Consider the following 18,918-nt stretch of genomic DNA (forward strand, 5'->3'; position numbering starts at 1 on the left):
GAGCTATAAACGCACTGTAAAAGCACCAATACGTTCCACCGTTTGTCGCGTGGATGACAACATTTGAAACCAACACTTGATTAATTTTTGAATTTGCATTTCAACGCATAACAATTTAGAATAAAGCTAGTCGCACCACTATCATTGAGAGTTTTTATTTATTAACGAATTATTTTAATCCCTGCCAACCTTACACATAGCATGTGTAACTAGTTTTAACATTATCCTACACCATCGTATCAACTTACAGTTTCTTCTCTACATTATCGAACATTATCGAAGTCGAATTATTGCTCACTATTGACTAACTCAAACCATTGTCTCATGGCATCGCTCAGTACCATCGGCAGCTGACCCAAATCCCTCACAATTACGTAGTACGGGAAGGGGAACACGTCCAGGTACGATTGCATGACGATCTGCGAACTGTCCTCTGTGAACAACGGCACGCGAACATCCATGATTGAATGCTGGTAAAAAAAAAAACAGAGAAAAAGATCATTTCATTAGCTAATTCTAGATGCAAGACATAAATTTCCTTCACTCCTCCCTACCTTATTATCGGGATTATCGATGATGATGTACACGATAAAGATCCTCTGCAGTCTGGCCAGCTTCACAGCATTCTTCACCTCCTTCTCTCCCTCGCTGTATATGTTCCGACCATCGCTCAGCACCAGCAGCAAATGCTCAAACACTCCATTCTCCGACGCCGATGCGTCCTCCGTGCTAAACGTTCGCACAAACTTTAGCAGCTCCGCAATGCGACTCTGATTCTGTGCAAAGTTCAGCGCACTAATCAGCTTCGGTCCATCGAACTGATCCGAGTGCTTTAGCAATATGCGTGGCTTCTCGCCGAACGACATCACGTTCAGCCGACCACTCTCAAGCAGTGACAACGCTTGCGACACCAACGATATCGCTTGCAGTGTGAGGTCCTTGGAATTGTTGTGATCCATCGACTTCGAGTCGTCGATCGCGATCGTAATCTTGTAGTCTCGCTGGGCCGGTTTCGTCCTGCGCAACCAGATCTTATCCTTGCGGAACTGCGACGCAATGTAGGGGATGATTTTCTTCATGTTTATCCGCCGTCCCGTTCGATAGTCTCCCTTCAGCCGGGTGCATTTGGTCGGTTCCAGAATCAGTCGCAGCTGTTCACAAAGATCACGCGCGCTGGGCAACATTTTGTGCGATATTTGCTGCCACTGTTCGAACGCTTCGTGGTCAACCGAACCGTCCTGCAGTACGGACGTTTGCATTTCCGTTTCCACCATCTTGCGCATTTCCAGCAGCTCGCTTGTGGTAGGATCGTCCGGCAGCGTTATATCGTGAAGAATTTCGAATCTGTAAATGAATAAAAAAAATGGAAATGGATCAGTACAAACGGTATTACCTTGTACAAATGCTGTAATACTTACATCGTATGCGCCACTGTGTCGTCACCTCGTGCTACCGTTGCCGTGGGAACTATTTCACCCTCCACCTCCACCTTTGTTTCGGTTTCCATCTTTTCCTTCAGCGCTTGCTGATCCTGTTTGGCCGGTTTGTCCTTTTTGTTTTCATTCTTCTCACTTTCCAGCAGTTCCCTTTCCTCGAGGTCCTCTTCCTGCGGTTCATCGTCCTCTTCCTCCATCAGCTGATCGGCACACTCCTCTTCCTCGTCCTTCTTTTCCTCCTCCTCCTCCTTCTCTTTCTCCTGATGCTGAACCTGCTTAGACTGTTCTTCCGTTGCGTTATCCATCGTGGTTTTGTCATCGCTCTTGGCATCCTTTACGTGCTGGAACTCATCATCGATATTCTCCTCCTCATTTGCATCTTCCTCCTTCTCTGCGTCCTCCTCCGGACGCTCTTCCCGGTTCATCTGTTCGACCGTTTTCAAGCGCTTCTTTTCCGCCTGATCAGGATCACCCAGCGAACGATCCTCATCGGTGTGACCCTGTTTGCGGCGTTGCTCCTTCTGCTGCTGCTCTTGCTGCTGTTCCTTGCGGGTTCGTGTTTGCTTCGATTCCGCAATACCTCGATGGCCCTTATCCGATTGCTCGTTCTCGGCCTGCCCCGTACCTTTCTTGTCTTCGCCCGTATCCTGTTCGTCTAGCTCGTGCTCCTGTTTCGCTTCCGGCTTATCGTTGGCCACCTGATCGCTCGATCCCTTGTTCTCAGCATCCGGCATCGCCTCGACGCGATCCTCCTCCGTACGCTTATCGTGCGATTCATGGTGCTTTTCGTCTTCTTCTGCACGCTTCGATTGCTCCTCATCTTTCTTCTCTTCCTCTTCCTGCCCATCAGCTTGCTCGTCCTTCTTTTCTTCCTCCCCTGGGACTTGCTGATCGGCGTTCTCCTTGTTAGGATCTTCCTCCGGCACAGGAGGATCATCTTCCGCAAGCTTATTGCCAGCATCCGGATCAGTTGGATCTTCTTCCTCATCCGAAGAATCGACACCATTGTCGTTTGCAGGATTGTCCTGTTTATTCTCCTCCTCATCCTTGCCTTCCTCTTCCTCATTTCCCTCCTGCTCGCCTTCTGCGTTCTCTTTCATTGCGTCAATATCGAACGGATTTTCCTGCTCCTGATCGTCGCCGTCTTTCTGCTTTTCATTTCCATCCAAATTAAAGTCATCGTCTAAATCAAGCTCCTCCGGCTCCGGTGGTTCCTCCAGCTCGTTGTGATAAGGATTCTCATGCTCTTCCTCATCCTGACCATCCTGATCGTCCATGTCGTTGATGTCTTTAGGGCGCTTCTGTTTTTTATCATCCGTCGTCGGAGCTTCATCAATAGCATCCATTCCATCGTCCTGCTGATTTTCGTCGCCCTTCTGCTGCTTATCTTTTTCCGCGCCAAGATCATTATGTCGTTCATCCTTTTCGTTCGTCCCGGTTCCGTCCTCCTCCTCCATGCTGTTATCATTTTCCTCCTCTTCAGGTTTTTCTTCATCATCTCCCCATATCTGATCGTCCAGCTTTTCTGCCCCTTCTTCAGTTTCACCCATCTGCTTATCGATGTCCTCGTCTTCGTCCTTTTCTTCCTCCGAGTCCGAACCCTCCGGCCGTTCCATATCCTGCAGCTTTGAATCGAAATCTTCACTCATATCGATTCCCTTCTCCTCCTTGTTATCCTTATCTTCCTCTTCCTTCTCCTTTTCCGTGCCCGGCTTTCGAGCGTCATCGAGCTGATCTTCGCTCTCAATCTTGTGCGACGCATCCTTTTCACCTTCTCCATCTTCGAAGCCAAACTTTTCACCCTTATCACCATCATTGTTCTGATCGCCCTCCTGTTCCTGAGCTTCCTCGCCCAGCAGATCCTTCGGCACACAGAAACCCTTCGTTGCCAGCTCAATGAAGACGGTAAGCATGACGGAAAGCATTTTGGTGCATATCTTGTGCGCACCCAGCTGCTGTATCAGATAATACTCGACTAGCAGGTTGTACTGCTCCAGAATCGGTATCAAACGGGTGAGCTTTAGGATCAGCGTGCGCAATCGTGCACTCGCGGTGGATGTTAGTTCCCCAGCCGTTTCCTCTAGCTGCGCCAACAATCCGTGCAGCTTGCCTACCACCTTCGATATGTTGAGCGTCTTAAGATCACTCAACAGATCAGCATTGATCTTTTGCTTCAGATGTTGTTCCTGCAGATTGTAGCCCGATTCATCCTCCTCTTCATCGTCGCCACCTTCAGCATTATTTCCATCGTCTGCTTGTCCATTTGTTGCTTCCTCATTCTTATCCGCGGGTTCGGGAACAATCTCAGAATATTTCTTGTAGATCGTTTGCATCGCTATCAGCAAGGAGTGGATGATGTTTTCGATTTCATTATTCACGCTATCTTCATCGTACGAACCATCGAGCATGTTGCTATCTTCAGCAGATCGTGACGCCATGACATCTTTCTCGTACTGTTCAAAGCGCTGCAGCAATTCAACAACAGAATTGCCGTACACTGAGTAGTTTTCTTCCATTTCAACACTACCCGCGAACTTGAACGCATCCTTCAGCGAAACCAGCTTCTCTCGCACATCGGCTAGCATCTGTTCGAACTGCACAACACGATTACGCATACAGTAAGCATCACCCACAGTCTTTTCCAGCTCTACATTCAACTCCACTGTCTGTTTGAGCGCATCTTGCGTCAGTTTCGCAATCCTTCCGAACTCCGCCGAATCACGATAGTAACATCCATCCGACAGGCCAGTTGGACCGTTGCCTTCCAGCAACTGCAGCTCATCGTCGGCTTGCTTTGGCGCAGCAGCAAGTAGCAGTTTGAATTGTTCCAGCACTAAGCGTGCGTCCAAAGCGCAACGTCCCACAACGTCCAACCGCAGGCGATATTCTCCGAAACGTAGTCCACAGTCATCGTTCGACGATTCTTCCTCGAGACAGGTGTTTAGCTGATATAGGTTGGCTATAAGCTCTCGCAACTCGAACACATTACCAACCATTTCTGACAATGCTTTTCGCTGATTCTGTACCGCCAGGAACATGTCGATCGAGAAACCCTTGATGCGATCCACATTGATAGGACCGGCTATATCGGCATCGGGTTGTAGCATCACCTTCGACAGCAGCTTAATCTTAAACACACACTTGGCGTAGTACAGATTGAGCTTATCGTTCAGGAACACGATGTGTTGGTCTACCTTACGGTACCTCGAACCATGCGTCAGCAACTCCAAACTGAATGGTTTAATTGTTGGATCAACCGGATCAGACCCACCGATTGCCGACTCAACCAATCCCGTCCTGTAGCTCAGTCCAAGCACGGTGAGCGTTTTGTAAAAGTCCGACAGTGCTTTCCGCTTCTGGTTCAGGATCTGCTTGGCCTGGGACTTTTGCTTCGGCCGTGGCTGGGTACGATCCACCTCGAGGCCTCGCAAATACTCGATTGTTTCAATCTGCTCGTGCATAAACGTGTCCAGACCGTACACCAATCCCGGGAACGGTGCGTGCAGGATCGCTTCGCGACAAACGTTGCGGGCCGTCGTGAAGAATCGATCAATCTTCTGGAACAGCTGCACCGAACCTTGCTGACTGCCACCGCTACTGTTCAGCGCTCCGTTCCCTTCGTCCGCTTTGTTTACCGAAAACCGCTCCATCAGCTTCCGCGGAGCCATGAAACTCTTCACGTCGACCATGTAGTACGTCACCTTCGCCTCAGACCGCAACACCTTCACCTTCTGCTCATCGGCATCGTTGATTTCCCGTGCCGGATCTTTGGGACAAAATATGGGCGCTACTCGGGTTGAGATTTCCGTCTCGAACTCCTTCAGGAACTTGTGCAACTGTCGGTGCACACGGGCAATGTTGTTGCGCATGCTGAAGTACGACAGATCCTTGTTGAACGATTCGATCTTAACAAAGTCCTTCAGTTTCTTCTCAATCGGAACCCGCTTGGTGCGTATGTGCTCTTCGATTTCTTCCGCAAACTGGCCAAAGTACATGTGAATGTTGTACAGTGCTGCTATCAGAGTGTCCCGCTTGGCTTTGTCACACCCGAACTGCTCTTCGCTGAGATAGTGCAGGTACTGCTCGAACGACTTCATCACACGAAGCCGCAATCCGTACTCCGCATAGTTGGACGATTCCATGAACTGCTTCAGGACCTTTATAACATCCTCGATCGTTACTCCGTATTCCTCCTCCTCCTCCACCTCCTCGTTCATTTCCTCTTCGTCCAGCAGTTCCTGTTCGCCGTAGCACTTTTCTACCTTGTTGTAGTCGAGCAGATGGCTCAGCTTACCCTTTCGCTTTGCTCCCACCTGCAGATACTCGTGCAGAAGGTTGTACATGAAAAACCAGTAACGGTACGCCTTGGAACGGACACGATCCAACGTTCGCGACAGACACTCGCGCCAGTATTGCAGCTCCATACGCATCCAGCGGTGAATGTACTCCACCACCTCCCGCTCCAGATCGCGCATGTTATTTGCTCGATGGGCGACCCCATTCCATTCGTCCATCTTTTGCCGCAGCAATTGCAGCCCTGTGCTGAACCGAACAATGGGAGCAGTCGATGGAAGGCTCAGAATACGCTTCATAATCAACAGAATGTCGTTCAGCACGGCATGGTCCGGCCATTCCTGCAGTAACTCCTGCACACGTGCTTCGACGGTTTGCAACACCTTCACGCACTGCAGCACCTCCGGGATGTTGGCGTCGGTGTAGAAATTGTATTTGGTCGCATGATAGGTTCCACCTTTAGTTTTGTGCTCTATCTGGCTCACTTCCATCTGATCGTCATAACGCTCCTGCAGCAACCCGACCGCCAAACTCAGCGCACCGTATGCAATCTCGTCGAACTCGCTGCCGATGGTGGGTTCATACTTGTGTGCGATTTGGTTGAAAATTTCCAGCTTCGTTTCGAACGGTTTCACAAAATCCATCGACACGTTTTCACCCTCATTTGCCGACGTTACGCCCGGATGGTAATAGTACGATCGGGTATGCTTTCCCATCAGCAAAATGAAGCTCTCGCATATCAACGCATAATCCTCATCGCCTATCGTGTCAGCCGGTTTCTCCTTGCGTGCCGGCGCTTTAATGATTTGTTCCAGCGTATCGTTCTGTATGAACTCGGCAAAGTCTTCGTCGACGTAGTTGGGGAACATTTCACTGATCTCCCGTTGCGCTACGACGTCCTCGCTTTCCTCGTCACAGTGCGACTTGGTAAGGTACAAGCTGTCCTCCTCTTCCTGTCGCTTCCGGCGCAGATGCTCCTGCTTCTGCCACACCTGATTGCAGACGTTCACGATACGATCGAGCTCGGCAAACGATCGCTCACCGACGATCCGCTCGACGGTGATCCTGTTCAGCACCTCCTGCAGACGGGCTTTCAAGAGCCGGAAGTATGACTGCTCCGGCTGTGATAGCTTCTCCATCACTGAGTAGATGTTCACCTTATGGCGATCGTCGAACAGCTCGAGCGGCTTCGCGCAAGGGAACTGTATGAACTTGGCCAACATCTTTCGCAGCGCACGGCCATCGTTCAGATCGTAGAACGCTCCATTTGGTTTCTGCTCTATTGTCACTCGCTTAGCAGATAGACAGTGCCGCATCCCGTTCAATCCGTATCTAAACGTAGCGATTGCGTTGCACAGCGGAGCTATAAAGTCTCGGTAATAGGCAGCGTAACGCTTCAAGGTATGATGCTCGAACTGAAGTGCAATATCGTTCCACAGATCGATTTGCGAAACTAGCTCGGATACCTTCAGCAGGAAGGCTTGTGTATGATTTCGATTATTCAACACATTGTGCATATCCACGACATAGTCCAGACACTGGACCGTTGACTTCACGAGCGCCCCAATCGTAGCAGGATGGCAGCAGGATAGAAGGAAATTGTTCACATCCCTTACCAGCTCGGCATACAGCACTTCATTTTCCGGGCGTAGCGCTACCTTGCGAGTTAAATGCTGCTCCTTGCCCTTTAATCGTTCCATCTCGGCAAGGAACAGCCGACGGTAGTGTTCACCAAGCTGCCGATAGTTCATCGTCACTGCCATACAATCGTACGTGCGAACAAGCGATTCCAACAGTTCGATGTCTTCTTGTAGATAGCGTTTCTTCACACGGTTCTTTTCCACTGGATCCAACAACGGCATGAATACGTACAAATTCATCTCCAACGCTCCGGTAAGCGTACGTATTAACGAACCCATCTGCCAGTCACGATCACGATCCGCTCCTTCGTCCTTCTGTTCGTTGACTTGGTCTCGATATTGGCGTAAAAGTTGCGCAATCGCAAGGAAGTCCTTCACAAATGCATGTGAATCATCTTTCACTACCTCACTTTGTTGCACAATGTAATCGAGTTCCTTTAACAGTTTTCCAGCGACAGTGGTAGCTAGCTGTAGGTTGCTGCTTTCCGCTCGATAATCCTTCGAAAGCACGCGCGTGTTGCTCCACAAAATCGTAGCTATCGTGCTCAGTGTAGTGCGCCAGTCGGGTAGCTCTCCCAGTCCTGTTACTCGGAATCCACACGATCCTTTGCCTACGAGAATTGCCAGACAGTTCATCGTCAGCAGTGCACCACGGAAGCTGCTTGTAGCCGTGTCTGCCGCATCCATCTCATGGTTGTTGTGATGCATTGCGTACACCTCCTCACTGTCAACGTTGTGGCAAACGCTGCGTTGTATGCTCAGCGAACTTAACTCGAGCCGTTCCAGCGTACTGCACACCTCATGCCAGTACGTGCTGAGACTGCGGTACAGCTGGGGCGGTACACTTGTGAGCAGTTGCTCGAACGGAACTTCATCGATCAAATCCAACATCGAACTAAGCGCATGCATTGCCAATCGATGTTCTTCATCCGTTTGTGCTTTGATCGCACTCAGTGCATCGATTCCTAGGGAGCGTATGTTCAGCACAAAGTCCATCCGTATCTTATCCTGTTGTTTTCGGGCACGGGACGCCAACAGCACTTTGTACACAAAGTATTCTAGCAGCGGCAAGCGTTCCAACTCGTACCTGGCCGCGGAGGGAAGACATTCTTGCTGTGGGAACGATTTTGTATTCTGCTCAAACGAACAAATCGCATCGATGACATGCTGCAAATCTTGCTCCTTAGTTTCTTCGCCCCTAGTTCCGTTGTGGGATGCGATCAATTTGTAGTATCTCTTCAGTGCTTCCGCATTCCGGCCATCGATCAGGGGCATGTCGCAAGTATTCGAATGGTCTTCCTCCTCTTCATCAACCCAAGCACAATTACGACGATTAAACATCTTGGCCAGCAGCGAACGCTTCAGATCAACCGTCTTTACATCATTCAGCAAAGTCACACGGCGCTGGAACTCCTCGTACGTGTGGCGTTTGTTCAGGTTGGGAATCAATCTTAGCTCATCAGCCAACCCCGTCAGCTTGATAAACTTATCAACCTGTTCGGCACTGTACAGCGGTAGATACTCGAGGAATCGCTTTCCATATGCCTTCCGAACCTTTAGCAAAGGATGGGTCAGCTCAGTAATGGATTGGCGAAGCACTTTACGCACATCGCTTCCATTCTCCGCCGGGCCGTGTTCTAGCAAGCTGAGACAGTGTTTTTCAACCCATTGGAAATGCAGCGTAAGATTATCCATCAATCCAGCCTTCAGCTCCTTGTTCTCGTACATCTTGCGGTGTGACAGATCGATTAATCGATTCAACCATTGATTGGACAGGATCAATCGAACGTACAGCTCGTCACTCATCGACGTGTCGTGCAACGTTTTCACAACCATCGTGCGATAGTTGGTAAGAAAATCGTACAACATGAGCAACAGTCCATTACCAATTCCATCGTTGATCAGCTTATCGTGGACGGCCTTCGAGTAGGACAGTAGATCGATCTGGCTTAGCTTTGTAACCGAGTCTATGACGACTGGCGAAAGGATTGTATTGAGCAGAAGCTCGCTGCTAATCATCCGCGGGTCCAGCTCGCTGCTAGCTGCCAGATAATCGCGCAGTCTAGGGAATAGATTACGATTCCAGGGTAAATCTTCCGTCGTTGCTGATGCTGCTGCTGCTGCTTGCGGTATCTGCTGCACTATTCCACATAGAATTTCATTCAACTCCACGACTAAATCCAGCACCTTGTCCATTGTCAGCTCTTCCTTCGATGATTTGACGCCATTTTCTTTAGGCTCGCTTTTACAGATGATCTCGCTCTCCGGTCCCATTGCCTGAGGTGTAAATTTAATACCAGATGGTGCTGCGTCCCAAATTCGTTTGCGTTTTCCTTCCTCAACTTCCTCATCCATTCCAGTTATGTCCACTTGTATGCTATTTCCATTGGCGATTGGACGTGTAGAGTTCTTCTGTTCTATTGAGTCCTTTTTCATTTGAACTGCTTCGCCGATCGCTCTTCTTAGATAGGCTGCTCGCATTTCAATATCAGCACCAGTGCTGATTTCGTACAAAAAGTAAAGCAGGAACTTTAACGATCCTTTGTCTATCTTGTCTGCTCCAATAGACGCGAAGCGATTCGAAATGTCCGCCAGCACACGCACACCATCCAGGCCTTCCGCGAAACCACGAAGCAGCGCCAGGAACGGTTCGGCTTGCAGCTTAATGCGGGCCAGCTTCGTGAGACCTCCGGCAGAAAGGGTAACATTTTCAAACCGCACCGTGCTTCTTCTCACCACAACCGATTCGATCACCCTTTCGATCGTTTCCTTCAGCGCGTTCCGATAGAAGTCCAATCCAAACCCGAGAAGGTCCACATTTGAAGTGCGTACGTACACGTCCATCGCACTCAGCTTCAGACAGTCAGCGCTCCGTTGCATGCCCTGCTTCTGTAGATTCTGCGCCAGTAGTTGAGCGAAACGCACCAGATGAGCCACCCCGAACGGACTGAACTGTTCGGCCTGGCCGGAGCTGCCTCGTAGTTCCTTGTGGATCGACAGACAGGCCTCGATCAGGTAAGGTTCGTAGATGCCGCTAGCAAACACCAGCCGTCTTAGATCGTCCTCTTCGTACACATCCCGGCTTGCGAATGCCAGCTCAATGCAACGATTTCTCATCGCACGCGAGATTTCTCCATTCTTCGGATCCAAGGTGAGGAACGCTTGGAAGTTGTGATGCCGCTGAACCACCTCCGTTGCCATCTCGTCATCTCCGGCAGCGTCCGTCTTGACGGTACCTTTCTCCGAAATCATCAGCGTACCGTTTGGCTCGAACACGGGATTCAACCGATCGAGCACGGCGGACGAGCACAGGTTCACGTGCTCCAGGCAAATGTGTTGTCCGGTGCGAAGACATTTCACCACCTTCGAATCAACCCACTCGAAATGGCCGCCTGTGTTGAGCGTTTGAACCTGGCGGGAGAGATACTCCAACTTTTCCAGCACTTTCGACATACCGCCGAGACGATTGATTGGGACGTTCGATCCTCCGTGCTGGCCGAGCACACTGATGGCATTCTGGAGTGCATTTAAACGCTTGCGAAACAGTACCATCTCCCCAGTTTGCAGCGGGCTGGTAATGTTCCCAGTGAATGCTAAAATAGACAAACATATAATTAATGCTTTTGTCACGTGACTCCACTATGTGCTTTCCACTTACCGGCAGCTCCTTCACTCAGCTTCTCGTACTTCTCCCAGCATTCTAGCAGCGTTAAGACAGCTCCTCCCTTGGCCAGCCCAGCCGTACGCTCCTGCAACAGCAATTCACGCACTCTCTTCCTCAATGTACCCTCCACAAGTGTGGCCATATCCTCCAGATGACGGTTGAAATCGAACTGCTGAAAACTTCCCGTCACCGTGTCGTCGATCGTGTCCACCTGATAGAACGTATCGGCCAGCGTAGAATGGAGAGCGATCAGCTTCGTTTTACCACAATCACTCGGACCACACAGGATGATCGGTTTCTCCAGCTGCACACACTCTGCTACACTTTTCAGCAGCTCCAGCTGACTGGCAAGCACCAGCGTCGAGGTACCACCGGCCGCCGTTGTCGATTGCTGTTTGACCGCAACCAAAGGAAGCTCTCCTGCATCTTCCATTGCCGCACCCTTCTGCAGCACAATGTCGGCGAGATACAGCTTATCATCCGTCCAGTAAAGGCCAATGTCTTGTGATATCCGCTCCAGCTCATCCCCATCGCAATGGAAAATGTCCGAAAATGCGGTCACAATGTAGCGTTTGTCTAATTCTGCCCGCATCCTCTGGTAGTACACTAGTTTCATCTTTTCGAACAGTACTACCAGCAGCTGATGTTTCAAGCTTCCCCTCAAGTCCTGTCTATGCTGTGGCACTACAAATCCACAGCGCTCACTGAAGAACAGCTCGCACCAGCGAAGAATATCACGAAGATTTGCCTCGAATGGACCACCTTTGTAGCCGAATTCCAAGTTCGCCAAGCCGGTCTCCAAACGTTCCGAGAACAGAACCATCCGCTCCGCAAGGTCGAACTTTAATCCTTCGTTGTGGTCCTGTGTCCGCTGTTCGAAGTAACTGACGGCCGACGATTGCAAGGCCTTATCCGAACCTTCACATTCCATCAACCGCTGACCAAGCGCATTGAACTGCTGCTTATATTTACCCTCAACGACGTGTAGCAGATCTCGACGTTCGAGTTTTCTGAGATAAACCTTCGTGAAACGGTTCAGAAAAGATTGCGGCAAACCCTTACGACCTCCACCTTGGCGGAGTGGATTCTGTGCCGCAAAGATGCGTGTCCGCTTGCCCAGATGGAACGTTTTGTTCAGCTCCGCAATGTACACCTCGCCACGATGATCTAGGATGGCGTTCAACCCTTCCAGCACACTTTGCGGAGCCAGGTTCAGCTCGTCCAGCAGTATCCAGGTGTTGCGCTGCGCCTTCAATGCAGCTAGCAATGGTCCATCGCGCCACACAAACGAACCCAGCGTCGGTCGGGAGTTGCTGTCGCCTTCCGCACCTTCCGATACCTCGAGCGATCTATCGTCCGCGGGCAGATCGGTACCGAACAGATCGGCCAGATCCGTATGCTCGCACAGATTGATACGCACGACATCGTAACCAATCTCTCGGGCAAGACTTTCCACTAGCGACGTTTTACCGACTCCTGGGGGACCTTCCAGCAAAATGGCTTTATCGAGACTCAGAGCAGACAGCAAGCGGAACAGATTGCGCTGCGTGGTAGGCGCGGTGAACATGAACTCCGTACTGCGCCGATTGGGCTGATGCTCGCTTGGGTCCAGCTCGATGTAAAACGGATGAATGCCGAAGCGACTTTCCGTTGCGGTGATCACAGATAGCCCACCCGAACTTGTCGCCTGCTGATCATAGTCAACCATGTTTATCTTGCCGTCCCACTGAAGCAGCTCCTTCATAAGCGCCATCAACGCGCGTCGCATCTGCCGTCGGATGGACACAATTTCATCGTACGTCTCGTATGGCAGCATTTCCAGCGAGTCAAGGAACACCGTCTCCAGGCCATAAATCAGAGCCTCCGGTAGTCCCACCCGACCAGCATTCTTTGCAACGAATCCAACCCACGCCAGCACGTCACGAATACTAAAGTTGAGCTTTTCGATCGATTGCTTCAACTGTTGCACCTCTTTCACGATCACGCGTGCGATCGGTGTCATTGATTCGCTTGCGACTGGGAACGCCACACTGCTCGCCATCACCAGGCGACGCAGTGTGTTCTCCGCTATGCGCGTCAAATCATCCTCCGAATCCGTTGCCCGGCACCAAATCTCCGTCAGTCGGTTACGCAGGGCGGGTGAGAGTTCCTTCTTTCCGAAGTCACCACCAGGGTTCATCGTAGCCAGAAACTGGAACCCTTTCGTTGCCGTAATTACAAACCCATCGTTGGCCTGCTTGCCCTCTGGCGTTGTACCGTCCGCAATGGTACCCGTTGCTACGCCGCCCTTCTCTGCCAGTAGCAGTGTGCGCTCGGGTTCTAGCACACAATTCAAGCGCTCCAGTACGGAATCTTCTGCGAGCGAAATTTCATCGGCAAGGAAAAAGCCTCCCTCCTGCATGGATTGTACCAGGGGACCATCGGACCATTCGAACAGCTGATGTTTCTTCTGCCCGGCCGGCTGCACGCCATCCTCATCCATCGCGTCGATCTGATCGGACCGATACGGACGCAACCCTCCCAGAAAGTCAGCTCCCTCCGTATGCATGTGGCAGTTTAGAATGCGGAGTGTTCTACACTGCAACGATGCCAACAGCTGGCAAACGGTCGTTTTTCCACACCCAGTTGGACCGACGAGCAGTACTGGCTCGTTAAACTGCAACGCTTTCGCCGTCAGTACCGCCATTCGACGCATGTCAAACGTCCACACGATTCCTTCCGTACCGGGTCGGTTTTCTTCCAGGGGAGCGGACTCCCGCAATCGCTCCAAAATAAAGCGCGTCACTTTCGACGTTTGTTTGGACAGCCTAAACAGAGCGTCTTCCTCGACCCGCTTGCGGAAGTGGGTGAACAGTGCTTCACGGATGATCTCCGTCTCGTACGAGCTGCGTACCTTCGAGGAAAGCACCAGATAGCCCTCGTCGATAAGATGTTGGTTCCAATCGTAGCCTCTTTCATCGATCAGCGTTATATCGGCGTACGTGTACCGGTTGCCCCAGCGGAACAGATCGCGCAGCGTAAAGTTCTGCTTGGACGTTGTGCTACGGCGGTTTAGCTGCAGGTCCGACATTACCTTCACCATTTTCACGGCATACGATCGTGGTATGCGACAGCGCTTCTCCAGGATTACCTCCAGCTCCGGTTTAGGAATGTCCGAGAAGTGCAGCTCGATGAAGCGATTTTTGAACGCACGCGAAAGCATCTTACGGCCACCGTACAACCCTGGCGGGTTTTGTGTGGCAAAGAGCATAAAGTTAGGATGCGCCTTTACCACCACCTGCGTCTCTGGGATGAACAGCTCGCGATTATCGTCCAGCACGCGGTTCAGCGCTTCCAGGATGTCGCTTGGTGCGAGATTAAGCTCATCCAGAATGATCCAGTATCCGTTGCGCATTGCCTCCACCAGCACACCCTCCTTGAACGTCAGCTTGCCGGTCACGTCGGCCACGTACGTACCGATGTACTCCTGCAGATCCGTGTGCTCGTGATTGTTGATACGCAGGCACACGTTACCGCTCCGTTTGGCAATGTACTCGATCAAGCTCGTTTTACCGGCGGACGTTGGGCCTTGCAGCAGCACTGGCAGCCTTCCGATCGAGATGATTCGTGCCAGATCGCGCAGATTGTCACGCACACTGTCCGTCAGGATGTAGCTCGTGCACTCCTGTACCTCTCGGGGACCCTGCTCAATCCAGTAGCCTTCGAAATCGAGCTGTTTCTCCGCATTCTCCTTCGGGCGCGGTATTGGTGCGAGTTTTTTCAGCACCACTCCGGTACTATCCTTCGGTAGAAGCGTCTGCCGAATGTACGCCAGTACGGTGGCGTGCGATTTCAGGTCCAGCTGGGTGAGGAAACTGATACAGAACGCTTCGTACAGGTTGCGTTCGATCGAACCGCACAGATTCTTCCCACTGATCGATAGCGCACGGCACAGTGTACGCAGCGAAAATACGGGCCTATTACCGAGACCATCGTTCAGCTCCAGCTGTGCCATCGCACGCAGCCGCCGGTAAAGCTTCACCGTGTTCATGATGCGTCCCTTCTGTATGCCCGTCGTGGAAAGGTAATCGTTCACGAGAATGAGCAAATCGTTCTCGGCCAACAGCTCGTCCACGTAGTATTCGGTGAAGCGGTTACGAATGCCCACCGGCAGGTCCTTCTTGCCCACGTCCGTGCTGGGATTCATGCAGGCGAAAATGCGAAAGTTCGGGTGTCGCTTCACGGGCGTGTAGTCTCCCCGCTCGAGCAGTACGATCGATCCATCCGGCTCGAGGATCGTCGACAGACACTCGAGCGTTTCCGTTGAGGCAAGGTTAATCTCATCCAGCAGCACCCAGTCCCCGTTCCGAATGCAGTTTACCAACGAACCGGGTATAAAGGCGAACGATACGTTGATCTAAAACAAATCAATTACAATAAAAAGAGCTCTCCACATAGGCATGCCTCTAATATACTTACCGAATTCTTCAACTGTGCATCCAACTTTCGTAGCTTTCCCTGCAAGATGTTCCATTTTTCACGCACATTTTCCTCTTTCCTGTCCATCGCAACGGTCTGCTTCTGGCTGCCGCCCTGCACTGTCTTCTTCAGCGATGCTTTTTCCGCTATTTTCAGCATCAGCTTCACGAGCACATCGTACTCTCCGCTGCCATAGCACATGGCCACGTTCGAAAGAAACTTTTCATTCTTCTGCGCGTTAAACGAACGCCGGAATAGGCTTTCAAACTCGTAGCGCAACGGTGTCACCACAAAGCCCAGATCGACCGGTTTGTATCCGCCCACCAGATCCGACACATCGGACTGATTGTTCATATTCACCACCACCAGCTTGTGGTGCGTTTGGTAGGCCAGATACTGTACCGAGCTCGTCTTTCCCACGCCCGTTTCACCCACCAGCAGTATCGGTTCGTTCTGTGACACGGCCACAGCAATCCGTTCCAGCAGACATGCCGCCGGTCGCGTGAAGGAAAAGGTCGGTGCCGGCTCATTGTATCCCGCACGGTGTTGCATCGTTTTCACCCGCGACGATGCATTGCGATCAAGCTTCTGGCGCTTGTTGAGGAAGTCATGCTCAAACTGATCCGATGCATTGGCATTGTTTTCATCGTTGGCTTCAGCCGGTAGCGAGCGCTTCAGCACGACTCTTCCGACACGAATTTCACTGCCTATGCTCACCTCAACCGCCGGCTTGTACTCTTCGCAGAGATGATCGCAACGGCTCGGAAGGATACCAATTTTCCCACCGATTCCTTTGACGAGCTTCGTCCGAACCGGACCATGCGGCACGTGTGAGCAGAACAGATCGACCGCGTTCTGAAACACAAAGTAGGCGCACTCGGCACTGGTCGCAGAAAACGACGGATCCGATCGACGACAAAGCTTAATCAGATCGCGCGTCGACACTAGGCGACGGTTGGATCCGGACGAAAAATGCATTACAGCTAGCTTTTCGCTATGCTCCTGCTGGAAACGGGGTAATGCGTCGTCCCCTCCAATGGATTGGTCCAGTTCGCCGCCCCCCTGCAGATGGGGCTGCTCCAGCAACGCCAACTGTTCTGCAGTGAAGTTCTGATTATCATCATCCGAATGGCAGCCGCTGGAAAACGTCAGATAAATGTCCACAATTCGCGTTGCCACCGTGCGTAACTTCGGGTAATGAATGCATATGATATCGCACAGCTCCTTCCTCGACAGTGGCACTATCGTAACGGTGCAAAGGTATTTCTCCAGCAAACTATACGTGTTGCTGTGAGCCTGCGATGCATTCGATTTAGCGCCGGAGCGCAACGTAACAAACAGCTGAAAGCCGGGCATCACATGCAGACAGTCACGGAATCCTGGCACGCTTAGATACCCGTTCTCGAGCAAATTCGTCAGCACAGTACACACGTCCTGGGTGGCGGAATCTAAATCCTCCAACAGCAACCAATACCCATACATGACGGCCTGCGTAAGTACGCCCGGTTGCCACACAAACTCGCCCGGCGTGTCTGTGCAGCGGTACTGACCGAGCAGGATTTTACTGTCCGTCTGATCGCCAAGCTGAACACGAAGGAATCCACTTTTCGGTGCCTCCTTCTTCAGTGTCTCAACATCGATCTCGATTGTTCCATTGCCGTCCAGCTCGGCTTCCTTGGAACCGTTGCTATGCTTACGCTTTTTAGACAGCTCTTCCTTTAGCGCCTGCCGTTTACGCCGCTCGGCACCTTTCGGGGCTATTCTTCCGGTGGCTTTGGCAAGATACTCTACCAGCGATGTCTTACCACTTCCGACCGGTCCCGACAGGCAGATGGCTTTGCCCGATGACACACCGAGGGCAAGATTGCGTAGATTAAGCTTCGTAGAATTCACACTAACCACCAGCTCCGACTCGGACTCTGCCGTGCGTTGGTAAAACTGAACATTATCTTTGTCGAAAATGGGCAGCAAAACATCGCCCACATTGGTCACGACATTGCTCTCGTACTGCCAAACGATTTTACCCGCACTGCTGGCAGAATCGTCCGTTTCGTTGATCTCTTCAATCTGACAATAGATGGACTCGTTCATGCGATCACTCTCCTCCAGCATCACCTTCACCGGTATTCCATCGTCCAGTGTGTTCAGTTCGGTCTGGGACATGCCGGCCACCATCACCATTATTCGGTTGAGGTAGTACCTTTTTCGGGGACAATCTTTGCTCTCGTACTGTTCGAAAAATTCCGACCAATTCCATGCCGCACCGTAGTAAACTCGATCAGCCATCAAATATCTGTAGCATGCCTGTATCACCTCCAAGCTCGTGTCCTCCGGTTGATTGGTCTTTTGTTGCTGCTGTTTGCGTTGTTTCTCCTTCGGTTTGTAATCACTATCATCCACATCGCGAACGAATGGGGATGGATTTTTACGGAAAAATTGCGTCGAATACCTAGAAGGAGAACAGAGATCATAAATTTTCAATAAAATCCGAATCATATAATATGCAGTGCACACTTACCTCAACACATCCGGACAGAGCAATATCAACTTCGACAGGGCAATGCATTTCCTACGGTATATATGGTGGCCTGCTTCTTGCGTCGATGTTTTCTTCACGCCATTCGCGTCTTCTTCCCGTTCGAACACGTTCGTGACGATGAGCAACAGTATGCTGCGGAACCGACGGCCGACTTCCTCTGTGTAGCGTGGATTTTCTAACAAATCACCCAGCACGGCACAGATATCGTCCATTTGTATGGAATTCAGCTTCTAATCGAAACAAAAACGAATTATTGCCGCGAACATTCACATACAATGGGGAAACATTACACGTGCTGTGCACCCTACCGTGGGCAGCCACACTTACCCTTAACCTAGAAAATGGGTCCAACTCCTTGCACTGCATTTTCTCCCGCAAATGCCTCACATGGTGCAAAACCTTATCGCAATCAATCTCCATCGTGTCTAAACAGTAAACCCAACACAACGAAATACACTGAAAATACTGCGAAAGTGGAAAAAAGGCTGTAGTTTTGGAACTGCGAGCACACTGCACAACTTCGCCGACCGCTACTGAGACCGAAACATGTGCTTCTTGTCAAAAACCGCACCGCACGCGTGCACGAGTTTGTAAATAAATGAAGAAACGTCATGTAAAGTGCGTTTGTTTTGATTATTAGCCTGTAGCTGTGTGCGTGAAAGGGCACTTTTCCAGGGCTGCATTGAGGCTGCCGCAAATTATTCCATTTACCGGCAACACAAACAGAGCGCTTGGTGACGAAATTTCTCTTGGTAGCACTTCGTAAAATGTTCTACTTCGGGGAAAAATTCCACTTGCACTTGTTTGAAGCACGAAAACCAGTACAAAGCAGCCGAAAAAAGCCACCATGAAAGCCACGGATAATCGGGTTGACAGTTTGAAGGGTGA

At 50.9% G+C, this 18,918-nt stretch overlaps 1 protein-coding gene across 1 annotated transcript; it reads right to left on the bottom strand.

Moving 5' to 3' along the window:
- Window positions 1–139: 139 nt before the first annotated feature.
- On the bottom strand, window positions 140–18,873 carry LOC1269794 (midasin). The gene is made up of 7 exons (XM_061648281.1): window positions 18,358–18,873; window positions 18,010–18,260; window positions 15,492–17,940; window positions 11,028–15,429; window positions 1,419–10,962; window positions 555–1,344; window positions 140–470 (listed from the first exon to the last, which is right to left on the bottom strand). Exons 1-7 carry the CDS (start codon window positions 18,448–18,450, stop codon window positions 288–290), a joined length of 17,712 nt encoding a protein of 5,903 aa, XP_061504265.1. The 5' UTR covers window positions 18,451–18,873; the 3' UTR covers window positions 140–287.
- Window positions 18,874–18,918: the final 45 nt, after the last annotated feature.

This window comes from Anopheles gambiae, chromosome 2, assembly GCF_943734735.2.
Source record: "Anopheles gambiae chromosome 2, idAnoGambNW_F1_1, whole genome shotgun sequence".
NCBI lineage: Eukaryota > Metazoa > Arthropoda > Insecta > Diptera > Culicidae > Anopheles > Anopheles gambiae.

Bases quoted from the DNA above. Each gene is read 5' to 3' on its own strand.
- LOC1269794 (XM_061648281.1), bottom strand. From the start codon at position 18,450: ATGGAGATTGATTGCGATAAGGTTTTGCACCATGTGAGGCATTTGCGG. The intron at 18,261-18,357 runs GTAAGTGTGGCT...TGTTTCGATTAG, and splicing joins ACCCATTTTCTAGGTTAAGG to AAGCTGAATTCCATACAAAT. The intron at 471-554 runs GTAGGGAGGAGT...TTTTTTTACCAG, and splicing joins TCGATAATCCCGATAATAAG to CATTCAATCATGGATGTTCG.